Genomic DNA, 15,755 nt, shown 5'->3' with positions numbered 1-15,755 from the left:
AAACACTTTAACCTGAAACTCCCCCTTTCATTTTCTATGTTCAGAGGACCGTGAAATTGGGGTCAAAAGTCTAATTTGGCTTTAAAATTAGAAAGATCATATCATAAGCAACAAGTGTACTAAGTTTCAAGATGATTGGACTTCAGCTTCATCAAAAACTACCTTGACCAAAAACTTTAACCTGAACGGACGAACGGACGCACAGACAGACGGAGGCACAGACCAGAAAACATAATGCCCCTCTACTATCGTAGATGGGGCATAAAAAAGATAGATCTTCACCTGATAAACATGTTTTACGTGTCAGATTTGTTTTCAATGCTTTAAATTTAGAGATGTAAGCCAAAAACTACAATTTACTTCAATGTTCATTTTTTAGCCATGTCTGCCATCTTGCTTGATCGCCGGGTTCATCGGATACATTTTATAAATTAAACACACTAAGGATGATGAAAGCCAAAGTTGGTCTAATTTAGCCCTAAAGTTTCAGAGTAGAAGATTTTTGTAAAAACTTACAAAAATTTATGAAAGATTGTGAAAAGCAGACTTTAAAAGGGCAATAATAATGCTGTTTACAGTTTATCTCTATCTATTATAATATATAATATTGAAAATAATAACCAATAATCGCTGAGCCCATCTGGATATGACTGCAGAGATCCAACCCTGAACAGTTGGGGCAAAAATTGACACAATATTAGCACTTTATACAGGTCTGAAATTGGATTGTAATTATTGCGAACCCAATCATTCTTTTCCAGAGATTCACCTGATAGTTACCTGTCCATTTAAACTTTTGGCAGTACTATTGTCCAATTGAATAAATAGTATACAATAGCTATTGTTCTCTGTGTAGTTTATTCACCGAGACCTTTAAATTTCTTCTAGGAGAAATCCTTCACTCATTGATTAATTTACCTGACCAAAATAAAAACCTTCTTTTTTGATTGAAAAAATTCTAGAAACTCATATAAACTGCATGCACTATTGTATTTATTGGTATTCAATATCATTATTATATTTTCAATCTGTCTATTTCTGATACATATACGATTTAAATTTATATTCAATTTCTAGCTTTTGTGTAATACAATATGCTGTTGCAAATTGTCCATTAACCAGGAAATCTTTGTTTTCCCCCTTTTTCACTCAATTCCTAATTGGTTTTAGCCATAACCCCCTCAAGTCAATCCTAACCATCCCTTTGACGTATGGATACTTATGGCATAATTTAAGAGGGATTCATACACTTAAACAAAATTTTTTGTAGTGAAATTTCAAAATGCTTAATTGGACACCTTTTTGGCCCCTAATGCCTAGTCTGTTGGGACCATAACCCTTAAAATCTATCCCAACCTTTCGTTAGAGGTTATAAACAATAGTTATTGTCTTAAAACTACTACAATTTTTATTTTGACCCCATTTTTTGCCCCTCATTCCTAATCAGTTGGGACCATAACCCCCAAAATCTATCCCAACCTTCTTTTTGAGGTTATAAACCTTGTGTATAAATGTCATGTATTTCTATTTAATTATACTAAAGTTATTGTCCAGAAACCAACTGTCTTCAGACAATGACGACAACGTGATACCAATATACGACTACAATTTTTTTCAATTATATGGCATCTAGACTAAAATACACACCAAACAAAACTACATATAATAGAGCCCATGTCATATAAATTGTTCATTTTAGACATTCTATAATTTGGATAAATGTTTTACTTTGTTGTAAATCTAATATGAGAATTTTAGTCAAATCGTTGAACATAAATTTGACAGCCATGTCCCTTTAATACACTAAAATGGAGTCCTTAAAAGACATTTGACAGAAAAAGAAAGGTTTTGAAATAAACAGTATAAAAACTAGTGTTGTGTTTTTTTTATTTGCTACAGTGTCAGTCTGGTATTGAACTAAGAACTTGCACCACCATATCACTTATATCCTCCTGCATGAACATCTTCATCTACAATAAAAAGTAGAATTAAATACAAGGTATGACCAAATTATATTTAAATTTTTCAATTTTCTTTTTTATCTGAAACCTCATCAATATTAACATCAAAATTTATGAATTGTCTAAATTGCTTTTCATCTGATTTAAATAAAATATTCCACTATGCTATTCATGCATTGCGGTACCGCTACACATAAACTTTCAGCCGCCATGCGTTTATCATACCCGCTATGCATCCTGCTATGTCATAGATGCCAACCCCCTTTTGACACAATCAGTAACAAACTATCAAATTTTCCGTATTTTTGAAAAGTTTTCAGTAATCATTCATAAACGTGCATTTACCAATAAAAATTACTGACGAGTGGTTACAAAGTGATGCACACTAAAATTTGTCATTTAACATGTTGTCTGTAGTATGTATTCCATTCATTAATTGTTCAGATGTTCTCGACTCAAACATTTTTGTTTTGTCAAGGAGAAGTAGAGAAAGGGGGAAAGCAAACTTAATTAAAAGACTTCATCAATATGGTTTTTCAAATCAATCAATATTATTGATAGACAATCTTTACCAAAATGCAGTGTCATATGTCAAATGGGACAATAGCTTCTCAGAAGATTTCTTTAAAATAGAACAAGGTGTTCGGCAAGGCGGCACTCTCAGTGCTGATTTATATAAACTATATATAAATCCTCTTTTGAATTTTCTATGTGACTCTGGACTTGGTGGAAAAATTGGAAACATTAATTGCTGTGCACCGACATGTGCAGACGATGTTGCACTACTTGCCTGTAACCCATTAGATATACAAACAATGGTAGATATAGCCGTGGATTTCAGTAAGCGCGAAGGATACCATCTACAACCTTCAAAAAGCGTAATTTTACCTGTAAAAAGCAAAGCTAAAACTATAGAAACTAATTTAGGATTTTGGAAATTGAACGATACTGTAATGCCAGTGGTAGACAAAGCTTCACATATTGGAATAACGAGATCTCAAAACAATTCTGCACAAACAACTGTTGACGAAAATTTAAAAAAAACCAGAAGGGCTATCTACAGTCTAATGGGAACTGGTCTACATGGGGAGAATGGTCTTGATCCTGAAACATCAATTGCAATGTTGAGAACATATATTCTTCCAATACTAACCTATGGGCTTGAAATTGTGATACCAAAAGGCAAAATTCTTGACAATTTACAGATCCAATACAAAAAGTTACTTAAGCAAATTCTTTCACTAAATATTAATGTGGCTGACCCTGCTGTATATTTAATATCTGGTTTACTACCTATAGAAGCAGAAATACACTTAAAAATCCTCTCATTGTTTGGAAATATTGCAAGATCAAATAAAAATTCATCTGAGTGGAAGCTAGCAGAAAGACAACTACAGATTAAGAGCTTTGATAGTAACAGCTGGTTTATAGACATGAAAAAGATATGTATCAAATATAGTCTAGAAAACCCATTATCACTACTTTATATTGAAATGTCAAAAGGAAAATGGAAGAAATTGACTACCACAGCAGTACATAAATATTGGACAACAAGAATTAATGAAGAAATAATGTATTACTCAAGCTTGAAATACATTCCAACATCTTTATTTAAAGTTGGGAAAATTCATCCTTTGGCCTTAGCGAACAGTGCTAATCAAAGAGACATCAATAGAATTCCAATAAGAATAAAAATTGCAACTGGAACCTACATTCTACAAACGAATAGAGCAGCTTACAATCAAAACAACGTTGATCCAACTTGTAAATTATGTGACCAAGCAGAAGAATCACTTTCACATTTCTTGCTGTGTTGTAGAGCACTTGACCAATTTCGTACACCAATTTTGAAAAACATTATATGTAAATGTAGTGAGCTTCCTGCTTTGCAACATTCTAATATTCAGCTAGACATTTTGCAACTAATTATTAATCCGTTCCACTATGCTTGCAGTGCTGAGTCAGAAAATGATATAAGCTATAGAATTGAACCTTTGTGTAGACAATTAATTTATAAATTACACAATAAGAGGTACGAAATACTTTCAAAAATGGACTTGATAAGTAGCAGGAGAAAGATGAACTTTAAAGTCAGTTAGATAGGTCAAATAGGGTTTTTGCAGATCGCCTAGGCTTAATATTATTTTTTATAAATAGAATTTTAATAGTATAAAGACAATTTTTATCTTTTACATATAAAAGGATAAATAAATATCAAAAACTGTGAACTGTGTACATAATCCTCATAGTGTATATATATTGATGGATTGATATTCTATACTGTTGCGGTGGTGGAACTATTTTTATTGTTTTACTCCATATAACGGAGGTGTGCCTATATTGGCAGAAATTCATAGGATACAGAAAGCTACTTAATAAAATGCAAGTTTGCCCCTTCGGAAGTCAGTTAGTTACCCAACAATAGGTTGATAACTCCCGAGAAACCGGAAGCATTACATTGGCGTTTCCTAAATACTGGACCAGGAGGGAAAAGTAATGATAAAAATCCGCGTTTTGATTGGGAATCCGTAACTATTCGACTTTGACCGTAATAGCGTAGTTTTTATCGCAAAATCGGAAAAACTACGGAAAAATCGTAATGGTTGGCATCTGTGCTATGTGTGAAAAGTGACAAGTGACAAAACTCTATAGGTGTTTCAAACTCACTGGACTGATAATTGATCATAATTAGATGCAACGCTCTGATTTTACAACCACATTGATTAGATCATGGAAGTATTATATTGACAGGAACTGTAACGAACAATTAGCACATTCCCATCTCACTAATTTCTTTAAGAAAATAAAAGGTTCCGACTCAGTTTGTCAAGTACGTGATAAATCCTTTGTGGGGTGCCCTAAGCAGTTTAAATTTTTTTTATCATGGAAACCAATTTAGAATTTATTTATGTGTTTAAAAGCTTAACAGTTCTGAAACATCTTACACCGTATGCTTAGCAATTAATGTTTCTGTTTCTTGTTAAATGGCATGAAATATTTGCCACTGGACTTCCAGTAAACCATAAATGAAAACATTTGATATATTTTTCAGATCAAAGCTCTTTAACGCCGTTCCCCCAGCCAACTTTTGGATTAAATTTTTGTTGGAAATTTTTTCATTAAACACTACATTAAAATATTTGTCAAAGTTAGCAGTAAAACCTGATAATAATTACTGATAAAAACTTTTCTGTTTACTTTACATGAGAATTTTATGATTTTCAAGCCTAACATGTATATAACAGGTACGCATGTCTAGCCAACGGCTCTCTCATGAATAAAAATCTTACTATTCTAAAATTGATTGCAACTTAAACTGAAATCTTTATGGCTTGTGAGTATTTTTACTCTTGTTTTTTTGTTTTTGTTTTTTTTAATTGGTGAAAACAGTAGCGGGGATTTCGTTTCTTTCCATTTGATTTGTTTTTAAGCAGCAAAACCTGTTAAAACTGAAATATTTGTCATTCACATGGTCGGTAAATTCATTTCCTTGACAATTAAGTACACATCCTGTTATTTAGGTATGTTCTGTAATTACAATCATTCACGAAGTTCCAAACTTGATTGGAACCCATGCATCCATAAGACATGTCGAGTTAATTAACGCCATCGCACTATAAATGTTTGAAGTCCCCTTGTTGGAGTTCTGTCAATATAATACTTCCATGATTAGATAGAACAACATTCAAGACTTTGATTACATAATAGAAATCAGGAGTTCAAGTTGTTTTAAACCGAATAATTCAAGCCCTTTCCGTGTCCGATTTTCTCCTACAAGAGCCTTGTAGCCTTCGTAGATCAGCGGAATATAAGGACTGCATTATTCAGGTTAAAATTGTTTTAAATGACAAATATTATAGCCTGATACAGCTTCCAAATATCCTTCCTTGAAAAATAAAAAGTAAACCTTTTGCAGTATAAATTTTACGTTTTGAAATCATAAGTCTGACATCGAAATATTTATATAAATATAGTTGTATTAGAGAATACACATCATTGGGTTGAATTATGATGTAACTTTGACCTCCGTAGCAGAGTTCAAAAAAATTATGGGCACTGAATATTCATGATATTCACAATTCAGATAGTTTTCGTTTTGATGTCAAAAATTATTTTATTTTTCAAACTGATCTTTCAAACTAGTTTTAATAGGACCGTTTTAATCCACAAGAAAGTAAAAATATTGCTTGACTGTACCTTAAGTTGAATATCTATATCCAAATTAAATTAATTAAAGCTGTAATCCATGATCACAAATTGAATGCTTTGTTTACAATTGTTGAAAGCCATGTGCTGATAAAGCCTAAAAAAATCTAGAGGGCCCTTGAAAAAAACTTTTGGATCCAGGCTGGCCTTGGGAGAAAATGTTAAGTACTGTTCCTGACTGTATTGCAGATTTATGTGAAATTTTTAAACTGACATGCACAATTCATTTCACTAGCATAATAAAAATAATTCTACAAAGAAACGCTGCGCTTCGCATTGCAAATTCACCTTTAATCGACCCACCATGCATCAAGAATTTTCTAGGGAAGACACTGAAAACCATGCTTCTTTCACTTTCATTACTTACACAACATGACATTTTTGAATGATAACACAAACGGATTTTTTATGGACTGCTGATGTTGGGTATTTTAATTTAGACAAATCAGTTTCTTTCCTGAAATGTCCAGATATATATAATCACACGTAACCAGACCTGCAGACTATTTCATGTGAAAAAAACTATAAGTTGAAGATCATTTTTGGCAAAACGGTTTTCACAAGTACAGGCACACTTTTCTAGGGATGAGAGTATTTACTGTAAAAATAAACACTACCCAAATACCCGGTCATTTAGACAGTTAGTAGCAAGGTCTGATTGGCAGCTGTGATTTATTTACCTGTCACACCTTTGCTTGTTTATTTTTTTAAACATTTACCTTTTTACTTTTGTGTTTAAAAGTTGATTTTTCTGCAACAGGTGGATTAAATACATCTATTTCTGTTGAAAACTCATTATATAAATCACGTGGAGGTCTGAAAATGAATAATTGAAATGAAATTATATTAATGTTATGCTAGTTAGATAAATCCATTTTACTGTGAGAGAGCCAATCTACATTAGACTTAAAATGTTGAAAGATGCAGTATATTAAGATAAAATAAATAGTACGGTACCAGTATACCTAGCAAAGTTAATGGGGTCCAGTGCGAGATCATTGGGAGTGGTAATGAATGCAATGGAGTGCAAGCTCATAAATAGGATACAAGCACAACTAAATTGTTTGCCGTTTGCATCATATTCATAAAAATGGTCCTGATTCTTCCCCTGAATCTAGAAACATAAATGAATGTATCCTATACTTAAACCAGATGCTCTGCAGGGCACAGCTTTAGACAACTGCAGAGGTCGAATCCTGAACAGTTGGGGCAAGTAAGGACACAAAATTCAAGCTTGATACAGTTCTGAATTTGGATTGTGATTAAATAGTTGACACAGCAAGGTTTCTGACACAGAATGAATGTGGTCTAATGAACTGAAAAAAATATTTGTTTGCTTTTGAGTAATACACTATGCTTGTTGAATATAAATCCCCTCAAAAAAATGTTTCAAGAAAAATTATTTTTAATTTCTGAAATCTAAAATGAGAAAATATTTACCCCCTCTCCCCATCTTTTCACCTCCCTCAATCCCTTATTCCAAAAATGATCTCAATTCAAATTTCTAATTAAGTTGGGAACAATATATTACTCATTTAAATACATCATAAAGTATTTAAATATAAAATAACTTACAGTCATGGTCAAAATTAATATTAATTAACAGTAACTTCTAAAAATAAATCTACAGCTACACATCTCAAGACAATTATCACTGCCTTTAAAGGGGCACTAGCTACGAAATATATTTAAAAAAATCAAAAGCATGATTTTTTTTGTTCAACCATTAATGAAATTGAAATAATGAAATAATAATTTGCTTTTATCAGCTAAAATGGTTCAATTTTGTCAAATAAATCTTGTAAACTTTGATAATGAATTATTCACTTGCAAGTGAATAATTTGACCTCATATAAATCCTTATTCATGTGAACTCCAATTTAACCTCGTAGAAAGAGATAGAATAACGCATGCATTGTCCGTGTGCAGGTATTTAAAGGAAAAAAAATGTCAACATTGAAAGAGAAACAAAGGTAAATAATTTGATTAACTGATTCGATCCACAGAAAATTATTCTTTTAAAAGTAAAAACGACCATAAACATAGATTTTTAATCTATATTACAAGATTTAACAGACCGAAAAAAAACCAATTGCACGAGTTGCTTAATCTATTTAAATCTATGTTTATGTTTACATCGCTTATATTGTCATAGAAGGTCAACTTGACAGTTAATTAGATGACAGTTTCACACGAAACGAAGTTACATCTTATTGAGACCATGTCCTGTAAATTGTTTAATTTATACTTTTGATAGTTTAGAAATATATTTTACATTGTTATAAATAAAATATGAGAATTTGAGTCAAATCGGTGAACATGAATTTGGCAGCTAGTGCCCCTTTAACATAATTTTCAAGCAGTGTAAGGGAGGTAATCAAGTAATCAAACATATCTATGACAGTATTCTTCAAATTTTAATTGGAATTGGATTACCGCTTACACTGCTTTTAAATTGTCTAAATTGTCCTTTAACCAGAAAAACCCTTGTTTCCCCCCTATTTGCCCCTAATTGCTTAATGATTTGATCCATTACCCCCTATGACCATTCCTTTGTAGTATGGAAACTTGAGGTATAATTTCAGAGAGATTTATACACTTAAACACAAGTTATTGTTTGTAAACTAGAAAAATGCTTCTTTTTGGTCCTTTTTTGACCCCTTATTCCTAAATATTCAGGGATATTACCTCCAAACTGACAACAAGCCTTCCCTTTATTATATGGAACCCTGTGGTACAATTTGAGAGAGATCCATAGTTAAACATAAGTTATTGTCCCGAAACTTAAAAAATGCTTGTTTTTGGCCCCTTTTTGGCCCTTAATTTCTAGACTTTTTGCCCCATAACCCTTGAAATATATCCCAACCTTCTACTTAATGGTATGAACATTGTGGTACAATTTCAGAGTAATTGAAATACTTATACACAACTTATTGTCCTGAAACTAGATGAATGTATACTTTGGGCCCCTTTGGGCCCCTAATTCCTAAAGGGATGGGACCATAACCCCTCCAAAATCAATACCAACTTTTCTTTTGTGGTTATAAACATTGTGTTAAAATTTTATTGATTTCTATTTACTTATACTTAAGTTATTATCCAGATACAATCAGTCTTCGGACGACGCTGACAAAGACATGATACCAATATACGACTGCAAAAATTTTTGCGATCTTATAAACAAATTGGTAATCTGTTTGTGTCCTGCTATTAAGCAGAGTAAGTAAGTAACCTACACTTCAAAATTCAGGGCAGACGGAAACTACTCCCTGAAGATTTATGCCCCTTAGGAATGGAAAAAATAATCTATTTTAGCACTAAATTGCCATTATTTCTCTTGAGGTTAAATGAAATTTATTTTAAAGGTTAACATTAGCCGTATAAAAGATAAGTTTGAAAGGCTTATTGTGATTGCCTATAAAAAATAATCATTTCATAGAAATGAACTCTATGTTGTGTTGTTCTAAATCTAATAAGATGTAATAATTACTTTTTATATTGTAACGGTAACTGTCCTTCTCCAGACACAGGAGCCATTTTACCTAAATGTACTGCATATTTCTTTATGGCTGGATGATAATGACTCTATAAATAAAAAAAAAACTCAATAATTTTATTCAAGCTAAATATATGTTGAAACTAAAAACAGAATCTAAACAACAAATTTGTACTGTTCTACCAGTATATTTTTTTAATTTTTAAACTATTCTCTTTGAATCAGTGGGAAAATTGTAAATAGCACTTTTAAATTTGAATGCTCCTGAAGACTTATCTCAATTAACCTTCATTAGAAACACTCAAAGCAAAACATTTGAAAGCCAAGTATTTATAAGTTCCAAAACATAGGAATATAATTTAATGGGACATAAAAATAATAGCCATATCCATATAATGTCATATTAAGACAGGAACTTAATCTATCTGATTTATCATACTCCTGTGTGATTCTTAAATTGGGTTTTCAAATATAAGCACTTTAAGGAAGCTTGTAACCAGTAGAAGGCCTGTAACCAGTAGAAAGCTTGTAACCAGTAGAAGGCCTGTAACCAGTAGAAAGCTTGTAACCAGTAGAAGGCCTTTTCAAAAACTTCTCAGTTGAATGTAAATTTAATGTAAACTATTTTGGGAACAAATGCAAAAACTACCAGCTCCCAATAGCCAGACTTATAGACTGCATCATTCAAATTGCAAATTAAACCGTCTAATGGGTCAAGAGAAGATGAAGCCTTTTTTCTTTACAGTATAAGATTTATATTGAAAAAGTTGCAAATATTATCTCTGACAAAATTGACATCGGCCTGGTAGTTTCTGAAACAAGACAAAACATAATAATCTAATAAGAATGTTTCTATAGACTTGTTTTTCTACCTCTGAATTGAATCAATTGAAGATTTTTTTAATAGCTTTCATGCAAAATTGTTCCAAGTTGGATTATTAGCCAAGGCATTGTTTAAGAGGATGACAAATGATTTCAGGCATACTTATTTTTTTTACCTTATTCAAACAGACCAAATATAAATACTTTACCTAAAACTTCATGACCCAAACTTTTCTTCAGTGTAATTGCAATCACTCTAACTTGTGCATATTTGAATAAAGAGGAAGATATACTTATTTTATCATACACAATCAAAAGTAAACATTATTCTAAAAGAACAAGGAACTTATAATTTACCATTCATCTTCCTCATCCCTGATCATCAAGTAATATGTTTTTTTACCTATCTTAAATTGAAGTGCACATTGAAAGTGGTCATAATACAAAGTTAATTAAAATTACCTAATTTAGAAGTCATATGTCCAATGTGATAAGCAAAGAATACTAGCTGGCAATTGAAATTCTATATAAAAATTTACCTTTAAAGAAGAAAGTTCCAATAACATAGTATTATGAGCATGACAATGTTCTGGTTCTGGTAACTCTGGTAAGTATATACCACTTCCTTGGCTGTCATTATCAAATAAAAAGTCCAAGTATTTGTATGTCTACAAGATTCAAATTCGCACAAATATCAATTAATTTTTCTGTCTAATTGTATTCTTTCATAGGCAGAAAATTAACATTACATGTTACATTCCATTAAACATAGATGAATGAAAGAGGATAGACACCAATAGAAAAACATATGTTCTAATCCATTCTTAAATTAAACATAAGTAAAATAATGACATGAAACAAAATTAACAAGCATTTTGAGATATTTGTCATGTCTTTAGGTTTAGTTTATTACAACATGTGCAGCTCTAAATTTCTAAAATTGATTTTAAAATAATTACATTAGATAAGATAAGATAAGAGATAAGATAAATATGTTTATTGCAATAAGCACAATTATGCTATAGCACATTTAAATTACAACAGATGTATGTTCCATTGTAATACTTTATTCTGATTGGCTAACTGCACATCATATGTTATTCCTTAAACAATTGCATCACTCAATAAAACTTTTCATTCATGATAACATGTGGTCCCACAATAAAATGCACAGGTGAATTAAAATAAAAATATTTATAAAATTCTTGTTTTTATAAAATTCTTGTTTTTATGATCATATTTAAAAAATGTAATTATAAGTATTGAATGCTTCTTTTTGTAACTTCATATGGTTGTAAAAGTGTTGACCGTGCGCACATTACATCCCAATGAAGTTACAAAAAGAAGCATTCAATTCTTAAATGCTAAAAAAGAAAATGACATACTTTCTTAACAAGACCTAACAGAAATAAAAATTCATGAAAGCATCATTTGATTTGTGCCAAAACAAATTGTTTATATTTTACAACAATTGGTCAACTAACACTTGAAATATATCCCAACCTTTTACTTAATTGTATGAACATTATGGTACAATTTCAGAGTAATTGAAATACTTATACACAACTTATTGTCCTGAAACTAGATGAATGTATGTTTTGGGCCCCTTTGGGCCCCTAATTCCTAAAGTAATAGAAGCAAGATGGTCACACTGGAACCAAAATTTATTAAATTTCTACAACCTTAACATATATAATTTAACATAATAATATATTTAACAGAATAGGGCAATGAAATTTATTCACCAGCTTAATAATTATCTCTATAAATACAAAAAAAGGGTGGGGGGGGGGGAATATGTTCATAGGACAAAGATGACATATGATGCCCCCTATTGCATATAACATTAAAAAGGGACATAACTCAAGAACTGTAAAAGTGTTGCCACCTTAATTTGTTCTTGATCTGAGTTTTGTGGTTATAAGCATGCATTGTTTTTTTTAGATTCTTAACATTAATTTGAGGCAAACTTAAGTGAGAAAACAGAAATGAAAAATTCAGAATCTTTTCCATTTGTAAAGAGGCATAACTCTAGAATGGTAGAAGTTACGCCACCAAAATTCAAACTTTACCTGTTTTTTTGTGGTAATAAGCATTCTTTATAAGTTTCATAACATTTGGTTGAGAAAAACTTAAATTAGAGAACTGAAACCAATTTTGAGACGTACCTATGTACAAAGGGACAAGGGTAAAACTTTATGCCCCCTCCACTGTGGTAGAGGCATAAACATTATACTTTAATCCATGTCTGCATGTGAATGCTATCTGAATAAATAAACCTCTATACTTGACAAAAGTGTTTTTTATACAGATATCTTACCAACATAAAATTACGTATTAATCCAAGGAAAGCTATGGTTCCATTTGGCATCTGTTGCAATGAAAGAGTTGCTAATCTCTTTGTGTAAGACAGAATTCTTTGTTGTGAAATCTAAATAATGAAAGAAAAAAAAATACAACTTTTTTGTGAAATATAATACAGATTGTTAACATGTTTCAAATCATTTCATTTCTAATGGACTATAACAATTTCTCAGCCAAAAAATATAATAGGGATGCCACTATCATTTTCTATGTTCAGTGGACCTTGAAACTTGGGTCAAAACTCTAATTTGTACTAAGTTTCTAGTTGGATGGTCTTCATGAATAAACAGCTGTGCCATGAGCACATGATACTTATGTTGCTTTTTCAAAGTATAAAGTTCAATAACTACTCAATGTTATATCAGAAATTCATGAAAAACTGACAGGATAATATCTTAATAGATATCTATCAGTCACCAAAAAAGTGCACTATAAGGGTAAACAGATATTGCTCCTCATGTGGCACCAATCATGTTGGATGTCAGATTTGTGAAAAAGAGCAAATACTGTGGATTTATCATTTTTCTTGAGATACCAATTTTCGTCACTTCAAAATATTAACTTATTGAAATGTTAAATGTAATGAAACTTTCTATTTATGCTTTAATGCAGAGTTTGGCAAAATATGAAATCAAATATCAATCAGAAAAGGGTACCAATAAAATAATACATGGATCCACAATAGATGTAAAAGATAAGGTAGTGTAGCTTCTAATTGTTTGATATTATCATGATTTTTTTAGATGCTATATAAACAATAATATACATTTAAATTCCAGTCTTGAGGTGGTACCTAACACTACAGGGAGATAACTCTGTAAAATTAGTTAAACGTTTTAATTATGTTGTGTTGTTAAGGGAATATTAAGCTTTTCAATGTTCAAAATAAGTGTTTGTCAAAGTGCTATATAACCAGTGTATTTTTTCTGATCAAACAGTTGGTACAAATTTTTTGAAATTTTTATATTTTTGTCAGAAGGTCAAAGTAAATACTTTGTCAAAATTTTATGAAAATTAAACGAGTCAAATTAATTTTAGTGAAGGTGTTGGGTACCACCTTAAAAATATTACCAATCTTTTACGTCTGTTCATCATACAATCAATACAATCAATCACTAAAGGCAAATCATCACTGGAACATCCTAAAATAAATCAAATACAAAAATGTTCTTCAAAATTGTAGATCAAATATAATTTCAAAATATTTAAAACAAGCATTCAAGGAGTATTGTATGGCAATACATAGTCCCGTACCAGTTAAAGATTAATTGTACTGGAACAAAATTCTAACTTGATCTTCAACTTATCATGGTGTAAACTATATAACAAATATCAAATCAATATTTTCAAGCATGACAAAAAAAGTGTGGAAAACTCATCATTTTAGTGAATTTTCTAAGTCCAAGGAACATAACTCTGCACAAAATCATCAGACCCAAACAAAATTCAAACTAGGTCTGAAACTTGTTATGATAAAACAATGTACCAATTGTTAAATCAATATCTTTATGTATGACGGAAAATAAATGTGGAAATCTGAATATTTGAGTGAATTTTCCAGGTCCAAGGACCATAACAAAATTATCAGATCGGAACTAAATCAAAACTTGATCTATAACTTTTCATGATAAATCAATATACCAAATATGAAATCAATGTCTTAAAGCACAAAGAAAATAAATTGCTTTGCTGAGCGCAGCTGGATACAAACGCAAACGTTCAACCCTGAACAGATGGGGCAAAAATGGACACAATATTCGTGCTTGATACAGGTCTTAATTTGAATTGTAATTAAATATTCGACACATAATTGGTTTCTGACACAGAATAACTGTAGACAAAGAACTTGGAATTGGTTATATGATTTGAATTCATATATATTTTTGCTTTTGTGCAATACACTATGCTGTTGCAAAATGACACCCCCCCCCCCCCCCCCCCTCAAAAAAAAAGTTCAACCCCTTTCTTTTCTTTTTTGCATACACATTATGGTGCCTATGACCCCCCCCCCCCCCCCCCTTTTTTTTTTAAATAGTCCAAAACCTGACAATTTCTTTAAACATAATGTACAATTAGTGTGGTGTAAGGGAGGTAAATCCAAATATACACAAAATTGTTTTTTAAATGTATTTATATTACCTCCCGTAAACTACTTTTAAATTGTCTTAAGTGTCCATTAACCATAAAAATTGATCTTTTCCCATTTTTTGCCCCCCCCCCCCCCTCCTTTTCCAAAGTCAATCCTAACCATCCCTTTGTGGTATGAAAAATTTGAAAAATTTTTGTATAATTTCAGAGATTCATACACTTAAACACAAGTTATTTTCTGGAAGCTACAAAAATGCTTATTTGGGCCCCTTTTTTGGCCCCTAACTCCTAAACTGTTGAGACCATAACCCCAATATCAATACTTGCTAAATTATTACTACGGTAGGCCACAATCAAACAATGTCTGATTTATAGAAGAAAATTTCATTGAACTAAAAATAATTGTAGAATTTATATATTCAACAGAAAAATAAAAATATATATACTTTTGTAACTATATTCTAAATTGTTTATTTTATGTTACGATTTCAGAAACCATTGTCTGAAAAATTGACCAGCAAAATTAACAAAACATGTAACCTTTTCTTGACATCTTGATGTATATTAGCTTATTAACAGTGTTTTATATCTAATTTTATCCTGTAAGTGACCTTTCTGCTTTGTAAATACAGGTTGACAGTCAACATGATGTGATAATTGTATTGTTTACATTTATAGTCTCCTGGTATCCTGCTTCTGTCATTGGCGCTTATTTATATTCAAATTACTGTTTAATTTGGGGTCTGCTAAGTCATGTTGACAAATCCAATGTCAAAAAAAGAGCTGCCATATGAGGGCATGATATTTCCCTCTCCCTT

At 31.2% G+C, this 15,755-nt stretch overlaps 1 protein-coding gene across 2 annotated transcripts in view; it reads right to left on the bottom strand.

Annotated features, from left to right (window-relative positions):
* Positions 1 to 1,870: 1,870 nt before the first annotated feature.
* The window catches only part of LOC139519870 (nucleolar complex protein 3 homolog), a 51,507-nt gene continuing 37,622 nt past the window's right edge, over positions 1,871 to 15,755 (bottom strand). For both annotated transcript variants that reach the window (XM_071312159.1, XM_071312160.1), the window contains exons 16-21: positions 13,921 to 13,991; positions 12,806 to 12,916; positions 11,025 to 11,153; positions 9,658 to 9,752; positions 6,887 to 6,983; positions 1,871 to 1,970 (exon numbers count right to left, since the gene is read on the bottom strand). In XM_071312159.1, the coding sequence (XP_071168260.1) occupies positions 1,902 to 1,970; positions 6,887 to 6,983; positions 9,658 to 9,752; positions 11,025 to 11,153; positions 12,806 to 12,916; positions 13,921 to 13,991 (572 nt within the window). In that variant the 3' untranslated portion in view covers positions 1,871 to 1,901. The remainder of the gene's footprint in view (positions 1,971 to 6,886; positions 6,984 to 9,657; positions 9,753 to 11,024; positions 11,154 to 12,805; positions 12,917 to 13,920; positions 13,992 to 15,755) is intronic.

The sequence above is a fragment of the Mytilus edulis genome, chromosome 4 (assembly GCF_963676685.1).
Source record: "Mytilus edulis chromosome 4, xbMytEdul2.2, whole genome shotgun sequence".
NCBI lineage: Eukaryota > Metazoa > Mollusca > Bivalvia > Mytilida > Mytilidae > Mytilus > Mytilus edulis.
Note: the sequence above shows the minus strand (reverse complement) of the source record. Positions and strands in the feature narration are given on the sequence as shown.